The sequence below is a fragment of the Amphibalanus amphitrite genome, unplaced genomic scaffold (genome assembly GCF_019059575.1).
Source record: "Amphibalanus amphitrite isolate SeventyFive unplaced genomic scaffold, NRLGWU_Aamphi_draft 001302F_arrow, whole genome shotgun sequence".
Classification (NCBI taxonomy): Eukaryota; Metazoa; Arthropoda; class Thecostraca; order Balanomorpha; family Balanidae; genus Amphibalanus; species Amphibalanus amphitrite.
In genome coordinates, this window is record NW_024882795.1 from 140,838 (window position 1) to 166,917 (window position 26,080).

A 26,080-nucleotide genomic window follows, 5' to 3' on the forward strand; every position below is an offset into this window, starting at 1 on the left:
AAAGAAGAGGCGCCAAATTTGTTCCCATTTCAATAACTCGATAATTATTGGGGAGATTTCGCTGAAACTTGACATAAAGGTAGGCACCCACCAGGCAATGCATTCCCATGCGTTGCGGTTAGGGACTAGGGTGCTACTGCACGTGCGCACGTGCAGGCCCAGGGGCGCTTCCAGATCTCGAGAACGGCTGGGCTGATTTCGCTCAAATTTGGTACACGGTTGGGGATCGGTTAGTAGGGTGCCGTGCAAAAGTCAGTTTGGACCCCGTTCGCACGTACGCACGTGCAGAATGCCGCTTCCAGATCTCAGGAACGGCTGGGCCGATTGCGTTCAAATTTGGCATACCGCTAGCGACCGGTTAGAAGGGTGCTTTGCACAAACCCGTTGGAAGTACCCTCTCGCCCTTTCGCACGTGCAGGCCTCACTATCTCGCTCGCTCGTTCTTCGCCCAAAAGGCGTTTTACTGGCGTAGTCTTTCCTTATATTAGATTAACGGAAATTTCTGAGTATGAGCGGCCGGCCGGCGGCCGGTCACGATTCTGCGACGCTTATATCTCAGCAACCACTTGACCGATTTACATGCGGTAATTTTGTAAGGTATTGCTGAGCGTATAGGAAGGCCTTAAATTAATTATTGTTCATTTGTTTTAAACTAAGACTAAAGCTAATGTTTAAAAATTGAGGTTTTTTGCCCGACGTTTCGCGTTTATTGCTTATTCATGGGCTATGCTAAAACATGATTAATTTATTAATTAATGATTAATAATAATTAATTTAAGGCCTTCCTATACGCTCAGCAACACTTGTCAATTTATATACTTAATTTTGTAAGGTAGTTTCATTCCTTCTTCCAAGCATTGGACTATTCCCGATGCATGTGGATTGTGGGTGGCCCCTTATGCACGTGCCACGTGCAAAACGAAGAGGTGTCAGTTTTGTAATTGTTGCAATATCTCGGTAACTACTTGGCCGATTGCGCTGAAAGTTGGCATGTAGGTAGGCACCCACTAGGCAATGCATATCCATGTGCCAGAATTGGGGTGCTGCTGCACGTGCGCACGTGCAGGGGTCGATTCCAGATCTCGAGAACGGCTGGACCGATGGCGCTCAAATTTGGCACATGGTTAGGGACCGGTTAGTAGGGTTCCGTGCAAAAGTCAGTTGGGACCCATTTTGCACGTGCGCACGTGCAGGGTGCCGCTTCCAGATCTCGAGAACGGCTGGGCCGATTGTGCTCAAATTTGGCACATCGCTAGAGACCGGTTAGTAGGGTGCCGTGCACAAGTCAGCTGGAGGTACCCCGTCGAAATTTCGCACGTACAAGGCTCACCCTCTCGCTCGCTCCGTTAGTCGCCCCAAAAGGCGTTATACTCTTCATTTGCTCTTCATTGCTTTAAGGCCACACCTCGAATATGCTATATGAATCAGTGAATTATCCTTATTGTCCAATTTTGGCCACATGACTCACCGATTTCAGCTGTAGTTGGTTGAAACTTGAAAATTAATATTTACCGAACATTGACGGATTTTGGCTTTGCTAGAGTCCGTAACCCGTCAAACCACGACCTCTCGAGCATACTGGAACAAACATGTTTTAAACATGTTGTTCACAAGGCAGTTGACAAAAGGCATAAAAGAGGCTAGACTACACAGAAAGTGGTTGAAAGTGTTGGCTTATCAACTCGAATCGCTCGTTTACAACTCAAGTTTCTTGAGCACCTATTCATCGGCTTCAAGTTTTAGGGCAGGGGGCGGGCATCTTGCAATAAAGCGACAAAGAATCATTCAAGATATGATGCACATTTTGTAATGGAGCACACAATATAACTTTTTCACTTCACGTTCACGGTTCAGTCATGAAATGACAATGAGGAATAGCTGTGAAGGTGCATAATTAAAATTGTGAACACCGTATACGGTCTTCGGTGTAATTCATCCGTGCTCCGGACGACTATTATTCGTAGAAAACTGACAAAAGCGTCGCAGCTCGTATAGTGATAGCTGAGTGAGTGGGCGGGCGTCGGGCACTAATTCATCGTGCAGGCAGTGGTAAATCATCTGCTCAACGTTACTTTAGGCTCAATTCAGCATAAGGGCATACACTGACACAAGCCAAGTTCAACTAATAATAAACTTGAAACTAACGACTCGAAATATACAAGCATATGCTGTAAACAGTAAACTTACACAGACTGGAAGGAAGGAGCACAGATTCATTTACTCCACAAAGACCAAAGTCTAAAATATCTTCATTGAAGATAGCTTTAATAAACCACGTCTCTTTTCAATATTTGTTTATGACTCTTTATGGTTGAATGGAGCCTCAAAATTAATTTAAAACAAATATTTACCATAAACTACTTCAATGACCTTCACAAGGTCAAACTGTGCGGCTTTCAAGCAGAAATATCATCAAGTCTTATTTTTATTAAATACATTTTCGATCCACACTGAAGATTGTTTTCAGAAATCTTTCTGAAGGATGTTTGTTTTTCCATAATTATATTTTTCGTTTGCTATTTGCTCAGATAAAAGTATTTAAATTCATTTGGATAAAAAATAAAAATTAGGCAATGTTTACAAGACGTAACCATAGCAACCTGAGTCAGACACTAATTTGCAGACATTTTTAGTGTTTGCTATGCTCGATTTCCTTGGCCAGATTTTACCTGTAGCTGTAAATTTATCGCTTTGGCCTGTAATATAACCCCTAATTATACGGCCTTGATATAACCGGCAGGGCCTTGATATAGGTAACTTCGGTTTTGCCAAAGACCCTAAAATTACGGGTTTGACCAAGGCGGTTTGACATGCTTATATAGCATTGGGGCTTGCCTTGCTTAGTATTTTAGTTTACCGAATTTATATTCCTATATCATATATGCCATGACTTTGCATTCGCTTGGGAATTGCGGATAACATCGACACGATTGCGAACGATCGCTTGAGTGCCACGTTTGCGAACTCTTACCCATACACACAAACTACAGCCATGGCTGATAAGTATTTTTTTTTTAATTCAGTGCATGTCGACCAACGCATCAGTGCTGACTCAATTGGATAGCTAAGATGCTGCGGATGGTCGCAGATGACATTTTCGCCACGGTTAGAAATGCATCAGTCCGTGTCGGCGTCGCATCAGTCCGTGGCGTAGTTCGCAAATCGCAATCCTCTACGATTCAACAGATTTTTATCTATTCAAACGCAAAAGCACGATTTGAAAAATCCATGTCAATTGTCGTTGTGTTGTGGACTATCCTAACCGTGCGCCAGCAATCAGCGCCCGTTCCTGATGCCGTCGGGCGCTCGCCGCGCCCGCACGCTGGCGACGCACCAACCTCTGGCAGGACGCCTCTGACGTCACTGTCTGTGGGGCACGGGGGCCGCGGCGGCATACCATACCCAGCCAGCCGCCAGACAGACAGCCCGGCCGCCGGGTCCGCGCCACGAGAGCTGGGGACGACCGTAAACGGTGGAGGAGACGCCCCCTTCCGCAGCCCGGCGGACCAGGGACAAGGGTTGACTTGACGGCTACGGATGGGTAAGGGCAGGTGTTGTCCATCTGAACTGCACAGTCACGTGACCCATTTGACCTTCGGATCCAATTCTGGTAGTCAATTCTGGCGCTTTTGTTACCATAGCGAAAAATGTAGCCCCGTGTTCACAGTTTTCCTGACGACGAAGATTCTGCTAATCTGGCCAATGGCGTTCGAGAACCGCGGCCAAGCCCCGCTGATCTTGAACGTGATTGGTCGGACGGCGTATAGAATCTTCGTCGTCCAGGAGACTGCGAACACTGGGTAAACCAAGAGGTAAACAATCTGTGCGTGGAATGGGGATTGGGAGTGGTGAATGTGTAAGGGCGATGATAGGCTGATTCGTCGATTTTTATTTATACTATTATCCTTATTATATATTCTGACCACTTTGTTTATGTTCAGGAGTTTTTTTCTGTTTATTTAACATAAAAACGGTGTGTTTTACTGCCAATGCCAAGTGCCATGTTGATATTGAAATTGGGTTACAATTCAACATTCACCGGTTTTTCTATGGCCTGTTGTGCATCATATTATTGGTAATGTGAACATAGGTACTCCATACACTGCTTCTTTTGGGTATATTTTAATGTTTGACCTGATTTTACTTCATTTCACCTTATATGTTTTTGCAGGAACAGTTATCACACCATTATTGTGTAAAAATAAGGGTGGTGTTTCGCGGCACTCTGCCAGCCATTTTTGGCTTACATAGAGACATCAACAAGCCTATACCTGCGACACTACCAGAGGTTGACGCTAGCTCACGGAATGCGCTGGCAGCGGCTGGCAGCGCGCCGGTGAAACAGCCAGGGGTTTCCTATGTAACGTCATTGTTGTCTAGGTAGATGGGTCTTCATCAATTGTTAACAGCTACAAAAATTGGAATGAAAAATGTTGAGGTATTTTGAGCATCAGCTAAACAGGAAAGAGAATTTGGCTACAGCCCATCTTGCAACGCCTCAATGAAATTTCACGAGAAACTGAAATTAAGGGAGCAGCTACATAACTGAGGTAAAGTCGATAAATCCTTGTGTATTTACCTACATAACTGGGGTAAATCCACAAGGCACCTTGAATTCAAACTATGAAGTGACTCCAAGCGAAATATAGCAGAAATTGGGACTTAGTGGAGCTTAGAAATAATCTGCTTAGTGCTGGATGAATGTTTTCACTTAAATGAACACCACCATATTCGAGTCATGAAAAAGTGTTGAGTAAGCATAAGCTTGTAGCATAAAAGATGTTTGTGAAAAGTCACTAGATTTTAAAGTGTTAGTCTCTGCACATTGATTCTCTGATTGTTTAAATGATGAAGTCTCTGCACAGTCTCTGATTGACTGAATGAGCTCTGCAGTCACATTACAATAGTGAAATTCATGGGAAGATTTTATTTGTAATAAAAGAAGGTAATATTTTGAGTTGATTATTCCTATTCTGTGAAGACCATAGCATGTTTAACAGCATTCCAAACAGGGCATGTCAAAGGTTGGATGGATCTTGGGATTTCCTTGAATTGTGTTTACCATATGTTGTTTTTTTTATTCAAAGTTATTGTAAAAGCCAACCAACTTTTACAACATTGATGATCATACTTTAGCTTTGGAAACAAGACATATGTATTATGTAGTCTACATATCTATGGTTATGCTGATCTTGTTTTCCAGAGTCTTTGATTATCACTTGATTTCATTCACTTTTGATGTAGTGAAATCCATGATCATTTTAATGACAAGCTACATTTGAAATGTATTGTTGCTCCCTTTTTTACCATGCATATTTTTGTGTCTTGTGAGGTCTCATATAGGAATAACAAGAGCAGTAACATGCATTTTTTGCTTGTGGTGTCATAACTTTGTACAATATTTCCAGCTTTATAATATGCAGTTACCAGTCACATTGGGCATCACATATATATTTTTCCTGCAGGAGGAAAGACACAGAGCTAACTAGTGACTCATGTTTGTGCTCCTATCACTTCACCCCTGGGGAATCAGTGCCTACAACACCCCTTGAGTATAATGGTCACCAAGGGGTGCTGTCCTGGCATGTTCACTTTCTGTTGAGAAGGTTATAACAAACACCATGTGTGTCATTTAGTTGCATATATAATATCTTAATGTTAAGTCTACATAAAGTTTGAAGTCTGTAGCCCCTCTTAATCCTAGTTTGTCATTACCTTAATCTAGCCTGGGTGGATATTTTGTTGTGCTTAAAGCACGGACTGCGCGACGCCCCGGCACGGCGGCCGGGGCACCTCCCCTGGAAGAAAACGGCACCGGGGAGGGGGGACGGACGGCGAGGAGCCGGGAAGGAGCGCGGCACCGTCACCCCACAAGCCGCCCGCAGCAACGCCGTTATTCTTGTGCCTCTTGGGCGCCGCCGACGCCCTGCGGATGGGGAGCGCATCCCAGACGGGCGGGAGCCGGGAGGGCCGCCCGCGCCATCCGGCCGGCGAAGCAGCAGCCCGGCCAGGCGCGGCGGGCGGCTGGGTGGCGGCCGGACTGAGACGAGTCCCGAGTCGCTCCATGTCTCTGTCTCTTGCGAAACTAGTACCGCCGCCGCCCAGCCTTGATGGGTCACTACGAGGAAAAGGCGAGCCCGCTCCCAGTACCTGTCGTGGAGCTCCCGCGCGGGCACGCCGCCTCACCGATGGCCCCTGGTCTTTATCTCTCTCTCTCTCTCTCTCTCTCTCTCTCTCTCTCTCTCTCTCTCTCTCTCTCTCTCTCTCTCTCTCTCTCTCTCCGTCTCCGTCTCCGTCTCCGTCTCCGTCTCCGTCTCCGTCTCCGTCTCCGTCTCCGTCTCCGTCTCCGTCTCCGTCTCCGTCTCCGTCTCCGTCTCCGTCTCCGTCTCCGTCTCCGCCTCTCTCTCTCTCTCTCTCGCTCTCTCTCTCTCTCTCTCTCTCTCTCTCTCTCTCTCTCTCTCTCTCTCTCTCTCTCTCTCTCTCTCTCTCTCTCTCTCTCCCTCTCTCCCTCCCCGACGCCAAAACCGGCTCACAACGGCGTCCATGGCCGGGGCGAAATGACTTGAATGATTATTTCATAAAGGCATTAACAGTGACACAAGACAAAAGTTCAACAAATTCTACGCATGAATCATCCAGTAGGTACTAACTTCGAGAGCAGTTAAAATGAAGATGCACAAGGAAGCGTAATTTCCCAATGACATGATATGGCTGTCACAATGCTTAGCCGCAATCACCTCTTTTTGTAGTTGAAATGGTAAGTAATTTTTGAAATTATCCGATAAAAATCTAAAATTGATACCATATTGAAGACCAATCAATTCTACACATGAATCAGGGTGTATCTTTGAGAAAAACTTGAAAGTTTAGGTGTGATAAGAAAAACAAATAAAAATGAACCATTTTCCCATAGACTTTGTATTGGCTCCAAAATCGCATGGATCCAGAATTTCTGGAAGTGCCCTCGCCACAACTGCACGTGCGCTGCGCTCGAAAATGATCACGTGACCAAATCCAGATGAGATCACCGTATTTATAGTCACCGTGGGTAAGGGGAGGGGAGAGGGGGTGTAATCATCATCTCAGACACACTGGCGATAAAGTATAGCTGTTTGGCTCGATTGATTTGAACTGCTAAACATCTTTTTTTTTTAAGCCGTTACCGTTACAAAACAAACGAGAAATACTTTCGGAAATATTTCGGTCAAAGGATCGGTCAGTGATCGCCAGAGGCCAGTAAGCGAGCGCTCCGCTTCCGACAGAAGCTAATATATGACATGACAGTCCATCATCCGATCCATCATCAAACCACTTCTCAAATTCACGGCACATTTGAGCCAGATGTATTCAATCACACTAGCCTCCAGCGAGTCTGCGGATGACGTCTCGGGTTACAGCGAATCAGACATTACGGCGTCTACGTCCGCGTGTCGACACAGTGACCTCCCTCCCTCCCTCCACACAACCCGGAGACACAGACACATGAATGAATACAAAATATACTTTATTCATCATCATATAACATGACACGTTCATGGCGACAACCCGACGCTACGGTTCAAATCATCGACGCGTTTATTTTCGCCCACGAATACGGCGCGGACGCGATTCTCGCTGGGGGAGGTACCTAGTCGCGAGGCCCGCCGAGTGTCCCGCCCACCCCGCTGCCCTCCAGCTCAGCGCTCTCCCACGCCGCCACCCGCCGACCACTCGATAATGGGTGGCTCCGCGGCGCTGCGGTGGCGCCCTCTCACACAGGACACGCTCTCGCAGGGGCGGGCGCTCACGGGCGTCCTCTCACCGCGGGTCCCGGGTCCGGCGGCGCCCCGGCCAGCCCTCAGAGCGAGCCCGCGGCCCACTCCAATATCTCTCTCGCTCTCTCGCTCTCCACCCGTTCACCCCTCGTCCACGACTCTGAAGCGTTTTTCAGTCCGTCGGCGGCCTCGGCGAAACACTAGCGCCCCTGGCGGCGGCGGCGGGCGGCGGCGCTCAGCCGTCCTTGTGCGCGCCCGCGCCGTCTGTTAGGGTGAGCCGCTCGATGCCGGCGGCCGCCGCCACGGGCTCCTCCTCGACGCCGGGCTCCTCCTCGACGATCATATGTCGCTCGTCGTCGTCCACCTCACTCTCCGACGGACTTTCGGACATCGTGTTGTACTCTGGAGGGAGAGGAAATCGGTCATTAGCGGCCATCAGCGGCTACACGGACAGCGAAACGTGAACAAACGACGAGAGAAAGGAAGTTTGGTCTCTCCGTCGAAAATATAATGCATTTTTATCCAAGCCATCACACTTACAACCTTCGTATCCTCTTTATCCTTATCCATTATATCCATCCATTATCCTCCTGATCCATATTCGCCTTTATCAACTTGATCTCTACCATCAGTTCCCACACCCACTCAACACGAACCGTTGGCCACTTGCTGTTCAGAACCCACACCGACCGAGATTTCCGTTCGCCGCCACCGACGCCTCACGTACCGTGCGGTCGGATGACCAGGGCGTCGAGGATGTCGGAGAGCGAGATGATGCCGATCACGCGCTGCTCGTCGTCGGTAATCACCAGCCGGTGCACCTCGGCGTGCACTATCTTATCTAGTACCTGAGAGCAGAAGAGAGGGAGGGGGTTAGATGTGAGGGCGCGGGGAGAGGCGGAGAGAGAGAGAGAGAGAGAGAGAGAGAGAGAGAGAGAGAGAGAGAGAGAGAGAGAGAGAGAGAGAGAGAGAGAGGAGAGAGAGAGAGAGAGAGAAAAGAGAGAGAGAGAGAGGGAGAGGGAGAGGGAGAGGGAGAGGGAGAGGGAGGGGGCAGAGTCGCGTACATTTAAGTAGCAATGTAGGGCACAGATTTTAATTAAAAAAAAACAGACAAGTTGACTCAGGCAGTATGCAGGCAACATGCGATTGGAAGATGACCGGAATTCAGACTGTAAATACTAACTAATGACCATTCAGTCCTGAACGGATCTAAAACAGAGGTGGGTGACGGACAGGTCCTGTGGATGGACAACACGTCCTGCTTTATGCGGGGAAACACATAAATTCTTAGAACAGATTGCAACACGAGCAGCATCGCAATGAGCCTGAACATTTCCCGGGCCACAAATCACTCATTGACGACATGACTGACACCGAGAGCCCCCTAACCGACCAGACACCTAACCACAGGCCCGCTCCGCACGTCCAATTGGAGCTCAGGGCCCGCCGACACCTTTCTTTGAGGTAAGCCACGCTTTAGAAACCACCTGATTGACAGCGCCACCACGTGGCGCAGCCCCCCTCCCCCACGCTCGTCCCCCGTCCTTGGCGGTGCGTCCCTCAGACCACACACCTCCCTGACAGAGGAGCGCCGCTCTCAGCGCGGGCGGTACAGCGAGCAGCGGATACGATAACGACAGGTGTGATAGCCGTCACAGCAATAGTGTTCAACGACCGAGCGCGGACATCTATCGAATAAACTCAGGACCGACCGAACCTAGATCAACCAACTGAATGACCAACGGAAACTAGAGCATTTGACTGCATAAACTCAACGAGAAGAATTCAGCTTCAGATGAGAGTAGGGGGAACCGCGGCACGACAGACGAACCAAACGAAAGAGAAGAACCCACACCGAGAATACAGAGAAATACAGAGAAACTGCATCTTGCATGCGTTTTATAAACCGAGCTACACCATTCAATCAACTGGAACCATGGAACGAACGACACCGCGCAGCGTCCTTCAACATCTATCGAAGAAGTTCCGACTGACCATTGCCACAAGAAAAGCTCCAATCAGGGCGGTTTTCAGGAGTCCAAAAATACCCTCTCATACCTTGTAGCAACGCATGCGAAGGTCGAATCATACATACACCTTATCGAGTCAGCATCTAATGACCACCGTCCATCCCCTTAACATATTTCCTTTTAAGCACAGCAAAGGACATCCCTTTTCATTCTAAGCCCAAGTGCCCCTGCAAACATCCCTCCTCCTCATTCTCCCCCAGCACCTCCCGTTTGCCCAGTCCCCATCAGGAAGAGCAAGACCACCCCCCCCCCCAAACCGACACTCCCACCGCCGTCCCGTCCTCTCCATTTACCTGCATCAGTGTGTCGGAGAGTTTGCACGCCTCCACCTTGTTCTCAGAGCGATGCGAGTTGGCCGCCATCAGCGGCACGTTCAGGTTGTTGTACGTCTTCTCGGCCGCCAGGTTCTGTGGCACGGTCAACGCAGAGGTCAGCAGGGAGGTCGCAGAGGTCATCAGGTCAGAGGTCACCAAGGGATTAGAGGTCAGCGGGGGCCGAGGCCCGAGGGTTCACATACGTTAGCAGCGGTCAGTGTGCAGGGCCGGAGATCAGCGTGGGGACACAATATTCACTTTTAATATGCTATTCTACTTGAGATATCCTTTCCACCTCCCACAGTGCAGCTCCATTTCCCTCTCCTACTTCCCATCAACTCCATTCTGCCTTTCAATATCGCCCTTGTCTAGCTGTTATCTAACATTTCAGTTCTCCCACTTTCTCCAAATCCCTCCCGTCTTAACGCCTCCCAATTCTGCTAGAGCCCCACACATTCCTTTCCGTCTCCCTCTTCTCCCCTTCCCTTCCATCCACCCATCCCCTTCCCCGTTCACTCACGATGACGTCGAACTTGGCGTAGATGTGCGTGAGCTTGTTGTCGTCGTCGACGATGGGCAGTGCGGAGACGCGTCGCTCGACGAACTTGGTCAGCGCCTCGATGACGGGCGTGTCGGGCCGCGCCGTCTCGATCTTGTCGAAGGTGCCGATCCGCAGCTCGCCCAGCGTCCGGCTCAGGAACGACGGCCGAGGCAGGTTGTGCAGCTGTGGCCAGAGTGCAGGGCGAGGTCAGCACGGGGAGATAGAACAGACCAAAACTATGTGACAACTTCACATTCAACATTACTACAAATGGAACGGTGAATAGCATGGAGTAAAGTGTTGGACTTTGTTTCATGGTAATGCACACCCGCAAGCATTGTGTTGCAGTCTATAACTCACATAGTTTGAGAGAGAACGTTTGAGGGCAAAAGTTTGTGTTTGTTGTAACTTGCGTATAGACAGAGGAAGCGCAGTATCCGTTTGTGGGTGTAGTATAACTCACGTATAGGCAAAGGAAGCGCAGTATCCGTTTGTGGGTGTATTTTGACTCACGTATAAACAGGAAGCGCAGTATCCGTTTGTGGGTGTATTATAACTCACGTATAGACAGAGGAAGCGCAGTATCCGTTTGTGGATGTATTATAACTCACGTATAGACAGAGGAAGCGCAGTATCCGTTTGTGGGTGATGATGTAGAGCACGTCCCCGGAGACGGGGTCGATGACCGGCAGCCGGTGGATGCGGTTCTGGAGCAGCATCGTGATGGCGTCGTACAGCGACGCCTCGGGCTCGATGAAGATGAGGGGTTTGCTGTCCGACTCGAGCACCGCTACGGGGCACAAGGGGAGGGCGGAGGTCAGATGGGTCAGGGGTCAGAGCGGGGTCAAACGTCAGAATGGGACCAGAGAAGGAAGCACAGTCGGAGAGGCTTGTAATTGTAAACTCAGTAAAAGGTAGCTGATATAGATTTGAAGGCATATTTGGACAGCAGTTTGAAATGTCTGCACTTAACTTCACGTCAGATAATATCCCGATAGCTCAGAAAATGTGTGAAGAACTTTAAGACAGTACTCGCACAGAAACAATACGGTGCATCTGCATCTAAGTGCATCTAAGGGTCAAGTCAGGTCAACTGGAAGACGCTCATCAGGACTCGTGCCAAGAGAGGCGATGACTAGGTAGAAGTAGGTAACGACAGGAGCGCGTCCAAAGTAAGCCTGTACCTGACTCACGGCGCTAGTGTCCTATGGTTTGAGCCTACCCTCACAGAGGGGGTTTGTTACCTGCCCCAATTAATCGTCCAGACAGTCTGGCACCGCCGCGATGAGCGGACATACCGAGCGGGCCAAATCTGGCTAATGCACGACAGGAGATAGATGAGTCACGGCCAGTAAATTATTAATAAAATACACACGGATCAAACAAAGAGAAACGAGCCGGGGAGAGGAGGATAAATTTACACCGCTTCAACACTGCTACACGGGGAATACCTCCACTGCAGAGGTGCCGCTGCGGACCAGAGATAAGCCGGTGCTCTTTTCGTTATTACATTTTCTCTCTGCCGTGACTCTATGCCGTCGCCAGGTGGTGTCGGGTGAGTCTGATCCCCGCCTGATGTACTGCAGTGGGGTCCTCGTTCTGTCCCAGGTAATCCGACCCACCCGCCCACGCCGGGGCCGCGGACAGTCCACAGTTTATTAGGCTCCGGCGGTGCAGAAATTAGCCGTGCGGGCTACGCTGAAATGAATGCGCGGCTTCGAAAACAGAGCAAATGCCTCAATATCACAACTGAATGTGCGTGTGGACCTGAGCTGACGCACATAAATCGGTAATGTAATTCAGAGTCGCCTCGACCACGCGGCACCTATCTCATCGCTGCCGAGATGAGTAGAATTTATGACAGTGAACTGAGACCCCTTGCCGGCAGTGACTCACCCGTTCAGACCACCCACCCATGGGGTGACACGCGCTTACCATAATCGTTACTGATTAAGTGACAACGGCCCGTATAGAGTCGCACAATCTATTCATCATTGGCCGCTTATCCTCGCATTTACATGAATTTACATATCTTCTCTGAGCCAATCAGATATATGAATGATATTTGAATATTTGACGCGGTAGCACACAAGGGCCATGTTTTGGCCTACGCAGCTGACCATGGTTCCAAAAGGTCGCATACCAGGTCAAACAAAGCCGAAGGCGCTAGCAGAAGTCAGATCCCATCGTAAATAATCCTGCAGGTAGGTACCAGTTCCAAATGCCTTTTTGTCACAGACGGTAAAAACTTGTTTCTAATCCAAGCACCCCTCTGAATTTGCCCCATTGGATGTTAATTTAAGTGAATATATTGACTAACTAGCCTAGTACCGCAAGTGGCGCTACTTTTAAAACTACCAACATGAATGAACGGTACGCAGTGTCCGTGAACGAATAATGGACCCAACTAGCAAACCGCTTCTTCGAACATACGAGCATCACACGGCCTTGTGGCAATCAAATCACGCGATGCAACTTTCACGAGGGTCATTTGTGGGTAAGTGTGCACCGTGCATGCACTTTTGCTGTCTGAAACAACGAACGATGCACCTGAGCTGATAACAAAGGCTGCATTTTTGGGAAGCACTGCCTCAGAAATTCTTTGCAGCATTATCCTGATAAATGCATCAAAAATAGCACTAATAAAGGCCGAAACGGGAGTGGTATAAGCGAACAATACCCGTCGATTTCAAACCGAAATACTGCGTCACAAACAAGTAGGAAAATATGGTAAATGAGACCCACTTTGTCAACAAATGACAGCTGAGCGAGCGTCCATTGCAGCAGACGCCTCAGTCCACACAGGTGGGTGACACAGACCGCGCCCAGACCAGGTCAGGCTACGTCAGGTCAGCTCAGGACAGGCCAGGCCAGCTCAGGTCAGGTCAGCTCAGACCACCACTCTCGTTCAAGCTGTGACACCCGGGGCAGGGTGATGCCATTGCCGCCTCTATCCGCCACCTCCCTGCCTCAGGGCTCCCCCCACACCTGAAAACGGGGACGGTGTTGGCTGATGAATAGTTGCCATGGCAGCGGCTGGCACGTACCGTGTTAACATTCCGATTTATCGGGACTGATCGGCACAGAGTGATAGACAGACAGCCAACGGGAAGCGGCGGTCGAAATCGACTGCTAAAAACCACTGATGCTCAGAGGCATTGTTCATTGTTCAACTCGAATGATTTAATAGGCAGTGAGAGCCGTCATCAATTCACAAGGCATCGCGATTATGCGTCGCCGATGAAAGGGATGGGAAAATCACGCTCCGCAGACCAAACCCAGCAGAACATAAGACTACTGCGCGGCACAATCGGTCATGGCATGAGTCATAAACCAAGCAAAATCCTTACGGAATGATTGGTGAATCATTATTGGAGCGTGCAGCCAAACGACATAAATTATTTCCCAACTAACGCCACCAAATTGACGTCATAGGACGCCAAAGAGGTTGCAGACAATGCAGCCAGCACCCGAGCATTACAATTTCACCAGGATTCGTGGAAAACGGAATCTAAGCACCCCAGCGATTCCCGGAAACAGCGCTGCCTGGACCAGACGGGTGCATAGGGGCTGCGTCATGCCAGCGAAGAAAGACATCTTCGCCGCACTTCTCTAGCTAAATCCGCCGGGAGTACCGGGAGCATCAGGAGTATCAGTTGGCAACACAGGCCAGCGCTCCCTGCCTATTACTAACCCGATTTTTACGTAACTCCCACGATTACACGTAACAAATAATCCAAATAGCATATCGTTACATAAGTGGCATTGCAGTCGCAAACGCTCGAGATGAAAGCCGTAATCTCTGGGTTCATGCCTATGTCGTGCACCCGTTATCTAACCTACCTATGCCTCTATGGGATTAGCAGTAAGCTCTTCCGTTGCTCTACCACGGAGGTCATCAGATGGCCGATGAGCGGTACCAGGCGCACGGGGAGGGATCAGTCCGGATTTACCGCGGGAGGTAGGGGTGGGGAGTGGGTGGGGGGGGCAGCGCCGGACCGAACCGTACCCGAACCCCGGGTGGGCTCCCAACGTCCGAGCCAGCATCCGCTGCTCACTATGGTAATGTTGTCGCAATATTATCTCAGCAAGGGTCAGCTTTTAGCGCCTTGCAGTGGGTAGTCGGTCACTGAGTGACTTTCGCACTCACCAAAACTAAGCACCTCAATATACCTATTGCAGGCACGTAGCTAGGATTTGGCCAAGGGAGGGGCGGAGGAATCCCGGGGGCCTCCTTTCTACAGGGGGCCTCCTCCCTAAAGGGGCCTCCTTTCTACAGAGGGTCTCATGCCTACACAATTACATATACAACATAATGCATTTACTTTTGTTCAGCTTTCATATGGCAAGCGCACTGGTATGTTTCTTTATTCTTACCGCTGCAGGCTGCAGCGGTAAGAAACATACGCATATCACAAGTCTCCGAGTGGCATGATAACGGGCAAAAAAAAAAAAACTCGGGCGCCGGCGGCGGCCGGACCGCAGCAGGAGGGGGAGGATCTGCGAGGAATGGGAGGATACTGGATGACGGTCAGAGTAACACTTGGTGTATTATCATATATCGTTCAAGCGCTTAACCGTATTCCGGGCGGGCTCTGAAAGACTCTGAATCGGGCGGGGGCCTTTTCTGGCCCCCGTCAGAACTCGAAAAGCACGAATCGTAGCGACAAACGGCAAGGGCGTTTGATAGTTCGTTGAACGACTTACAACTTTTGTAAACAACTTTTTTTTGGGTCAGGTCAATATTGAGGTCGCCAGAGGTCATAACAAATATCATGGTTTATAACGACCTACATAGATAGGTCAACTTCAAAATCTAACCTAGGAAAGTCACGCTGGGTACCAATCGACGCGTCATGACCAGGCGAACGGTTTGGTACACTAACAACTATTTAGCCCCATCATGTCGTGATTTATTGGCTAAAAACTGTTGATGACCTCACCTCACCTCAGATGATCCTTCCCGGTGCTCCTGTCAGTAAATGCCACCTGGGTGCTTACAGATCAGATAATCTGACGTAATTCAGAAAGAATTGGGTGGTTTTGACTCGTTTTCTCGAAGCAGGACACAGTTCATTACCTATATTTTCCAATAGGCTTGTCACGATTCTGACCTTACTGACGTCTGCAAGATTGAAACTATACGGTTATCAATTCTTTCTGTGTGAATTATGCCACGTTTACTTGCTGTAAGTAACACATGGTTTCGTTAGTAAATTTTCCTAGGTCCAGGTGGTTTGCCTCATTTACGCCGTAGATGAAACAAACAATCGATGGATAGGTATAGGTATATTAAGTTCCCGGTCAAATAAATTATTATGAGTTGTGCGAAGCATGGCTATGGGAATATCACCACGGTCTATTAAATGGTTTGGGTAATTGCATCCATCGTAAAAATACCAACACAGCCACAGGTATATATTACAGAAATGGGCTGCTGTGTTCATGCATTAACCCGCGCCCTGCCGGGGGGTGTTAAACACCCCCCTGCAGTTTTCCGTGAATATCTAAAAAACGGCGACGCGGCACACTTTATTCTACATCATTTCTACACATGTTGTGAAAATTTCAGACCCTGGTCACTTAAGGTCAGGTCACCAGGTCAGGTCAAATGACCTCACTACATAAAAAGTTTTAATGTCTGCCAAAGGTACACGGAGTGACCAAACGCTTTGAAACTTTCAGAGATGCAAATGCACAAGAGCGACAAAATGCAAAAAATGTATGTCTTGGAATTTTGATATCGATGACATAAGGTCAGGTCAATTTTGCGACCTTAAATTGAAAGTCGCCTTTTTAGACGGAAGTCATTATAAACACTCTAAAACACTGAATTACTAGTATCTTCGACACATTGAACATGAAAATGGCACCCGTGACCCTTTCTATAACCCTGAGGTCATCTCAGGTCACGAATGGTATCTGACTGTTTTTCGCGAATAACTTTTGATAGAGGTATGCTAGAGCGATGAATACACCTTAGTTGTGTTTGGCTCGACGATACGGATGGACTGATATGGATCTTAGCCCTTATCGGTCAGGTCATGACCTTGACCTGAGGCCAAATTTTCAAGTTGACCTTTCAAGGTCAATTCATAGTTCATTCCACACGTCTGGACGAGAGGAACACGATGCTGGTAAAGGGAAGTTCGTGCAAATTTTGAGACGAAAGTTATCGCCGAAAACTGGTTTCCGAAAATATCGGCCATTTTGGCAGTTTTTGCGGCCACTGCAGGTAAAACCGTTGACGGGAAAACCGCTGACGGCACGCGGCATGATTTCTCTGAGCGCATTTATACAAATAATTTGTCTACATAGAATAGGGCCTTCTGTTTACAGAGGACCTCCTCCCCTGTCCCTTCCTACAGTGGGCGGCGACGCGGTTGGGAGTCTATTCTGTACAGTTTCCTGAGTTCTCAGTTTTCACTATAGTGAGAACTGATAACTCTCTATAGAGAGTAGCAGGGACCAGAAGCCAGAAGGTAATTAGCTCACAGTGGGCCTCCACTCTATGTACTTAATATACGACGCTGTCTTTGACTACCGGGGGCCTCCTGCCCACAGAGGGCCTCTTATCTACAGAGGGCTTCCTCTCTACAGATTGCCTCTTATCTACAGAGGGCCTCCTCTCTGCTGAGGGTGTCTCTCTCTCTCTCTCCAGAGGGCCTCCTTTACAGAGGGTATCCTCTCTACAGAGGGCCTCCTCTCTAGTCTCTACAGGGACCTCCTCTCTACAGAGGGCTTCCTATCTATGTAGGGCCTCCTCTCTTCAGAGTCTCGTCTCTACACAGGACCTCCTCTATACAGAGGACCTCATCTCTGCAAAGGGCCTCCTCTCTTCAGAGGGCCTTCACTCTACAGAGGGCCTCCTTCCCACAGAGGACCTCCTTTCTACTGAGGGAATCCTCCTCTACAGAGGGCCTCCTCTCTTCAGACGATCTCCTCTCTACAGAGGGCCTCCTCTCTTCAAAGGGCCTTCTGATTTCAGACGGTTTCTTCTTTACAGAGGGCCTGCTCTCTACAGAGGGCCTCCTTTTTACAGAGGGCCTCTTTTTTACAGAGGGCCTCCTTTTTGAAGAGGGCCTCCTCTCTACAGGGGGTCTCCTCTCTAAGGGGGCCTCCTCTCTACAGAGGGCCTCCTACCCACAGAGGGCCTCCTGTCTACTGAGGAGTCAGAGGGGCCCTAGCGGTCAGACACAGACACTAGTGGTTATTCACAGGAGATGAGAAGGGCCCTAGCTGTCACTTGTCAGGCTGGTCAGAGGGCCCTGATTGTTCTGACGTCATTTTTTAGATTCCCGCGTGAATTTCGTTCGCCTCCGACGTGATTTTGGCCAACGTGGGCCTTCGGCCCACGTTGGATTCAGGCCGAAAGGATTCAGGCCAACGTGGGCCTTCGGCCCACGTTGGCCTGAATCCTTTCGGGGGGCCTCCTGAAAACCCCAAGGGAGGGGCGGGCGCCCCCCCCCCCGCCCCCCCCCTTGGCTACGTCCCTGACCTATTGGAAATGAGCGAAAAGTGATTCTCAGAGAGGAAACCAATCCAAATCACCCTAAAATCCTCTCCCCAGTAACTCACTCCTCCACGTTTCGAGTTTATGCCACTCCCATTAACTCAGTCATCCACGTCTCGAGTTTGTGCCCCCTCCCCTGTGACTCACTCCTCCACGTCTCGAGTTTGTGCTCCTCGAGCTCCTCGATCCGTTCGTCCGAGTTACGGTAGTACATCTGCAGGATCCGGATGAAGTCGGTGATGGTGAGCATGCCGACATACTGCTGCTTCGAGCTGTCCCACAGCGGTGCTGCTCGTACACCTGTGCAGGCAGACAGACATACAGACAATACCGGGTCAGCACAGTCGGGTATAAAGTTAGCGAACAATAACAAATCGGCCAGAACAGCGATACATTATGAACAAGAACAGGCTAAAATTGAATGGGAATGGGTGGGAGGGAACACATTCGATGGTGGCGGAGACGTATATTTCCTTCTTCAGAGCATGTTCAAAGGTGTCTTGGCACGATAAATCAGCCATCATTTACAAACAAATTCAACGGACTGCAGTTTTTGAAAAACCGCTTCCGGAAGAAGCCGACCCGCCTCGCCCACGACATCGCTGTTTCATTCAAATCGCTCAATCATCATTATCCACCGACAGTGCGACACACTCCCCCCTACCCCCACGGCCCACCTCAGGTTCACCTCCCTCCCCCCTCTCCCGCTCCAGTGACAGACTAGCCCATCACGCCATCAGTCTAGCACGGACTCTCACCCTGCAGACTTACGGACTCTCCCCCTCACTTTGCAGACTCTCAATCCGCTCGACACGGGTACGGCAGGGGGCGCCCCGTGCCCGTCCCAGACGTACCGTTAGCACCGTGTCACCGCTATGCACAATGACGTCACCATGCCAAAGAAGGGCACAGCACCGGTCGAGGAGGGAGGAGGAGGGAGGGAGGGAGGGAGGGAGGGAGGGAGGGAGGGAAGGAGGGAAGGAGGGAAGGAGGGGAGGGGAGGGGAGGGGAGGGGAGGGGAGGGGAGGGGAGGGGAGGGGAGGGGAGGGGAGGGGAGGGAAAGGGGTAGACACGTGGGTCGTGGATGGCAAGGGAAAAGTGGTGGCGAGAGCGACAGTGCAGATTGTGGCAAGGGGAGCGAGCGAGCGAGTGAGTGAGTGAGTGAGTAGTGAGTGAGTGAGCGAGAGCTAAATATGCTAATGTAACCTTAATTCACGAATGGGATGCATACCATATTCTTTTTTTTTTTGGGGGGGGGCGGGGGATTAAAAAGCAACGTGCCAACCAACAGCACACACAAATCAGATTGTTGGCAGAGACTACACCCAGGCACACCATCCACCGAACCACACTAACAGCACCCCCCCCCTCCCCCAGTCACCCCGCCCATGCAATCCCAGCACAGCCAACCACCCATCAGCCCGCAGTTTCTGACTCTAATCCGATCGAACGAGAGGTGCCATCACCAGCCGCGGGGAAGCCGGACAAAGCCAGGTCACAGCGGCTGTTCCAGTCACGTGCGCCAATAGTGCCCCGTTAACGGCCCGCTGAGGGGTTTCAACACGCTGAGTGGGCGAGCGAACTAGTGCGGGGCTAAAACGGTGCTCGGAGACTGCTGAATCCAGGCAATTAATTTGAGAAGACAATTGCCATTTAACAGACTATCAGCTATCGGTAAAGACGTGACTATCGAGCGAAAGCAGATTATAAAGCATTGCATATAAAACAGATTAAAATTAAATGTTCAGCTCACAACGTACAACCCCACCACGCTGTTAGCAGGCGCTAAAAGCCAAAGGAGAAATTGGCGCTGTACAACAAAGACACGCTACACGATGTAGGTGACAGCAACACTGACAGCACAGTGACATAGGCAGTGGCAGTGACAGTGACAGTGACAGCGGCAAACAGCTGAACGAGCCGTGCAGAAACGGACCGTAACGCCCAAATCGTCACATCGTCACGCCGACAGGAACGCGACAGACGCCTGGTGTCGGAATGCAGAAACGGGGGGCGCTCGGCATGTGCCGACAGAAATAGAGAAACAAGAAATAGAGATAACGTATCTCTAGGCAAGACTGACTCTCTCAACACGTCAAAAGACCACATACATGCATTGTGTACTGCATGATCTTTTATCCAGAGTGTACAAATTAAGTGAACTATTAAGAAAATTCAAAGGACATAAAAGTCTCCAAACAGCCGGCAAGCCGAGGTCTTTTAATTATGCTGAGTCATTACGAAATACAAATGTTATAAAATGGAGACAAATAGCCATCACGGCCCCCAGATTCCGGGATTGGCTATTTTTGGACGTAAAACTGGCTGAATGACTCAAAAATCTGGCACGGGTCATAGTCGACAGTCCAACCCAATTTTAATTACCGAAATAAATACCGGCCGATTCAAACGCCCCTACATGTCCTCTCGACCAAGGAGCACATGGAAGCCGGCAAGTTTTCGGTGAAGTGAGCAGAATGTTGCTCTAGCCCACCATGGCTAATTACCGATCGATTCTCTTACTCAAGGAAATGGGTTTTTAACCAATAACCCAGCACAGCCCACACCGCCGTCACCAACCGAGACTGTCGCCACCGACATCGTCCCGACACGAAGTGTCATGAAGTGACACGAACTGACACCACGGACACCAGCACCGACCTGACACGACCTGACATAACGGGCACCCTCCTGACACGAACAGACACCTCCAAAACCGACTCGACACGAACTGTCATTTTGTGACACCCGTCACCACAGCGAGAGCACTGTCTGACTGAAACGGGCCGTCACCACGCGGTCACACCTCAAGACTGAACTGGGCCACCGAACTGTGAAACTCTAACGTGCCACCAGCAGACAGCAGTAGCACGCAGACAAAAAGGTTCTGGTGGCGGGCAGACCCGAGCCGGCGACTCCACGGCTCATTGGCACTGTCTGAGATTGGAGAAATGGCCGGCACGGGCCGAAAAACAAGGGAGAGCTGGCAGCCGGCACCGCCGGTCGCCGGACGAGCCAGGCGACAGCGTGTCGGGTCCGGGGAATTGGCTGTCGGAGCAGGAAAGCAGAAATGAATGACTGAGAGGCATACAAGATAGGAACTCGGAAACACACAGAAACAATCCATGTTTTCATTTGTACCAATACATTTCTCATTCATAATCAATATAATATAATGTCATGAACCAAATACAGTGGGGATTAAGCAAACAAAGTAAAAAGTAAGCAATGATGGCAATCTCACAAAGCAAGCAAATAAAACATCAGTTTGAATCAAATTTAGGTTAAACTGCGGACGAGTTCATCCAACCGGACCTGAAATAGACGGGCAGACCTCGTCCGCGGATCACGGATGTAGCTGTACCACTTTACGGCCCCAGATCAACCTAATTCACTCAAACTACTCGACATTTACCCTCAGCGGGCCTGACATAAAACGAAATCAATTTGAGTGTGGATAACTATTACACGGAGTGGGCTTATCTGTCCCGCTTTTGGCTTATCCGTGCCGCTTTTGGCAAGATATCACGGCACCGCGCCTCAGCGTCTGAAATCTCATATTCGACTAGCGAGATTAGTGGAATCTCGCCGGTGCCACCAGTCAGCGTAGTCAGATCTGGCGACCTTGATGATATCTTTATATGGGGACATTTTGACGGATTAACAGACGCGCGGCAGAGCAGAGGTCACGCCAGCAGGAAATCTCCGCAGTGAGGGATCATTGTACTATCGAGCTTTTGCAAAATATTCCCGATCCCCACGCCAAGTCGAGAGCTTTATGTTGATATCTTGCAGACTGCAAGATTAAGAAGTTATGGGTGCTTCAGACGAAAATCTGTCCGCGGACGGCTTTGCTGGCGCGGATATCGGGTCCGATCGGCCTTGGGAGGGTGGGACGCGCTGGCGGAATGGATTGCGATCGACATTTATGTGGTCATCTTCATCGTTTCACCGATTTATCTGACAGGGATTATATGGTAGTCCAGCCACTGGGGCACAACACAGCGTCAATTTTGAGTACGTCTGAAAACATACCACAAAACAAAAACATAAACTGTCGGATTCCAAAACATGTCCCTCCATTAGTTACCAAATATAGCTGCCGATCATTGAAAAGAAATTTTCATTTCACTGGCCATTTTACATGAATACGAAGTAAACCTTCTTTCCACTTACCATTATACACGAGAGCGAAGAAGGCCTTCTTGACGAGTAGCTGGGTGTCGAACACCACCAGCTTCGCCGAGGTGGGGATCAGGTCGTAGCACTTGTGGAACTTGAAGAACTTGATGTATATCTGTGACTCGTCTTCTTCTGCAAGCAGACAAAACACACCGGAATGAATACGTGGCTCTATGAACGACAGACGAATGCAATAACACACAATTGATTGATGACTCGCACAGGAGCCGCTTTCAGACAGTATTTGGCATGCTTATCGGGACTAACGGACGCCCGAATGTAAATAAACCCAACCTACAAAACAACACTGCTAAACAAAAGAACAGCGACTACGTCCAAAACAACATCTTAACGGGAGTGTCATCAACCCGAGGACATAAATATTCAAAATCATCAAATCAAAACACGACATCCACCGGCTAAAACCCCGCACACTCAACCACGAGCACCTCAAGTAAAAACATCGCAATCTAAAACTAGTTTGGTCTCAGATTACTGATCAAGCTTAATCTAAAGAGTCAATCTACCAAATCGGATTCCCCTGATACCTGACGTCTCTAGACGGATAGCCCGGAACACACTGCCAACAGTACAGACCGGTTGTAAATATGCATGTGGCATGCATTTCTTGTGTACCTAATGACCCCAGACGGCCCGTCCCTGCCAGCCCTGCTGACATCTGCCCAGCGAACAGCAAGAACACTAATTACCACATGTTTGCAACCCTCTCCAATTGTTGCCGCAATTCACAGCACTAGAACAAACACGACAGTACCGCCCATTGCCAACATAGCACTAAGCGACTGGGACAAAACGGGGCAACGAGAACGAGGAAACGAGGAAACACACTGTAGCGGCAGAGCCACATTTAGAGAAGCACCTCCCGGAGACCAAGAAATCGTTCAGACAACCGTCGCAGGCGACACATCGACGGCGACGAAACGGCGAACGGGCTGACATTCTAATCGAATCCGACCATCGCGAGAAGGCTGTCTGGACCAGACCATACAGTTAACTGGTAGTTTGTGGAAGACAGCAGAGGCAGAGCGAGCGATAGAAGATGCAACTTGTTGGACAGTAATTGCATCGGTGAAGGAACACGGAAGTGCCAGAAGCCAGGACGTTACCACCCGACCGATAAACGAATAGGATCACAGACAAACACTACACAACGCCCGCAATACTCCTAACCAAATCACTATAACAGCATGGCGCGCAATTGAGACGGACGAGCGGGGGAAACGATGACTGAAGCAGATATAACTCGCTTGGCGAGGTAGTCAGACACGTCACAATACGAGTCATCTGGACTCCAGACAGTATTACGCCAGTGGGACGCTGTATACATCAGCCGCTAACCACACCACAGGGATGACGCAATGGTACGGCTCGGTATGTGCAGTGTCGGCCACTCGGCGCCCCCGTCCACGCCCACAGAGCCCCTCCCTCAGAGAGGCGCGGTCTACTTAAAACGCACATCAGGCCTATTCTGGAATACGCGTCGCCTGTCTGGAACACTGGATATGTCCAGGACAGGAAAAGGCTGGAATCAGTGCAAAGGCTATGGACTCGCCAGATAAAGGGACTTGAAGGCAAAGAGTATGGGGACAGGCTACGAACGCTCGACCTTTACTCCATAAAGGGACGACTACTGAGGGCTGACCTGATCAAATGCTGGAAAATCTTCAACGGAAACTGTCCAATACAACCTGCAGATCTATGGGATATCTCCCGTGACACTCGTACAAGAGGTCATCCGTTCAAAATCCGAGTGAGCCGCAGTCAAGTTGACGCCAGAGCCCGCTTCTTCTCCCAGCGTGTCGTCCAAGACTGGAACTCCCTGCCGACCTGGGTGGTCACATCCAAGACACTGAAGGAGTTCAAGTCTGCCTTGGAAACCTGTCTTGGAAGTCGACTATTTGATTATCTCCAGTAGCTGAAAAAGAAACACACCCAATCAATCCTGCCTGTCCCTGGTAGGCGCCCCCTCTTATCAAGCAAGAGTGGGGTTATACGCGCCAGGGACTCCCATCCCGCCCTTGTTCCTAATTCCCTCCCCAAATCCTCACTATCTTGTCTATCCATTCTGATTCAGCTCATTCTCCATATGTTACTCACTTCATCGCACATCTTAGTCAACACTTCTTTTGTTGTTGCAAATTGCACAAAGACTACCTCCATCAGCAACAACTACACCCAAGCAGACGTACCATTCCAACCCTTAACAATTGCACAGTCCAGTTCTGAATGTCCTGCTTATCTATTGTCCGGGTTGGCACGTCTCTCTTCGACACAGTTTCCTGTCTCTAGGTCTCTAATAACCCTACCACCATCTGGGCAATGAGCAAGGAAACCTAACAGGTGAGTTCAACAGGTGAGTGCAATAGTGACGGCCAGGCCACAGACCAGACCAGACCAGACCACAGCACACCACAGCAGACTAGACCAGGCCACCGGCCAGTCCGCAGACCAGTCAGGCCATCCGGTCATGGCCTGGGCAGACAAGCAAAAAATAGCGCTGGTAGTGCTGATTGTCTGCTCATCGGTTCCCAGTATTCTCTCCTAGCGCTGCAGTTTATCCATTCCGAGAAAAAGTGACCCTCTCCTCTGGACCAAGGTGCAGGACGCCACGCTCACATCAAATGTCATATACGTCATATCGCACGTCACATCATACGTCATACAACAACACGAAGAGACCATGCTGCGTTGGCAGTGACTCAGCAAACGCAAAGACGTAGCGCGCGACGGTAATAGGACGCCAAGCTTCCAGAGAAGACTGTATAGGGAAACGATATGTGGATACAGCGACAGACGTCCTGCTGATAAACAGATTGATATGACGGATCGTATGTTGATATTGGTGTAAATCAACCAGTGACGAGTCAGAAACTGGAGTAGTAGCAAGGACCACCAGCGATTCAGCCAGATGATTTATCAACACCCTGATACCCAGCCATATCAAACCAGCGTGACTGACACCAGTCAGATACTGGTATAGCAGCAGCCAAGATTACTTTACTCATAGCAGCAGCCATCCCCGGTCCAGCTATGCACTGCTGTGTCGTATATAACCCCAGAACCGAACCAGACTGCAGCCGTTCAGACCAGACTGTATGTGCGGACCAGACTGCTTTCTACCGAACCCAGACTACCGACCGTCACCCAACGACAATCGAGACCTAACACCTGTCGCCATGGGGACCATACTATCCGCCGCTGAATACTGAATACTCAGCTCACTGTTGGTCACTACTGCTCAGTGGCAGTGCTGCTGATTATAGCGCTGACCGTGCTGACTGATGATCACCAACCGCTGACCGGTCCGATCAGCAGCGTCTGACGTCTGGCGTCAGCCGGCGCGCCCAGCTGGTTACCCGACGGCGGTCTGGCAGAGTGCCACGCCCCTCACCTCCCCTCTGCCACGCCCCCTCACCCCCCCCCCCTGCCGCCGCCCAGAGTCCCGAGAACCGTCCCAGCCCGGGCTGACCAGTGAGACATCGAACGAACGGCCAGTCAGTACAGACCGGCAGCGATCAGCAGAGACGACCAGCACAGACGGCCAGCACATAGCAGTCGGCACAGGCTGGGAATGACCAGGGCAGAGATGCGGCGGCAGTCAGTCTACCAGGCGAGAGTTGGCACAGGACTTGCAGGCAAGCACCTTACTGAAACTGCTACTACTGAAACTAAACGGCTGGAGCTGCTGCTGCACGCTCCATATCCCGCCGCGCTTCTCCGAAGGA

General features: G+C 49.9%; 1 protein-coding gene across 3 annotated transcripts in view; it reads right to left on the minus strand.

Moving 5' to 3' along the window:
• Positions 1–7,315: 7,315 nt before the first annotated feature.
• The window catches only part of LOC122371973 (5'-AMP-activated protein kinase subunit gamma-1-like), a 35,410-nt gene continuing 16,645 nt past the window's right edge, over positions 7,316–26,080 (minus strand). For 2 of the 3 annotated variants that reach the window (XM_043348781.1, XM_043348780.1), the window contains 7 exons: positions 22,329–22,466; positions 18,300–18,452; positions 11,251–11,429; positions 10,619–10,822; positions 10,078–10,191; positions 8,482–8,602; positions 7,488–8,156 (listed from right to left, as the gene is read on the minus strand). In XM_043348781.1, coding sequence (XP_043204716.1) covers positions 7,990–8,156; positions 8,482–8,602; positions 10,078–10,191; positions 10,619–10,822; positions 11,251–11,429; positions 18,300–18,452; positions 22,329–22,466 — 1,076 coding nt within the window. In that variant the 3' untranslated portion in view covers positions 7,488–7,989. Of the gene's footprint in view, positions 8,157–8,481; positions 8,603–10,077; positions 10,192–10,618; positions 10,823–11,250; positions 11,430–18,299; positions 18,453–22,328; positions 22,467–26,080 lie in introns of all 3 variants that reach the window. The other variant, XM_043348779.1, reaches the window with a different exon arrangement.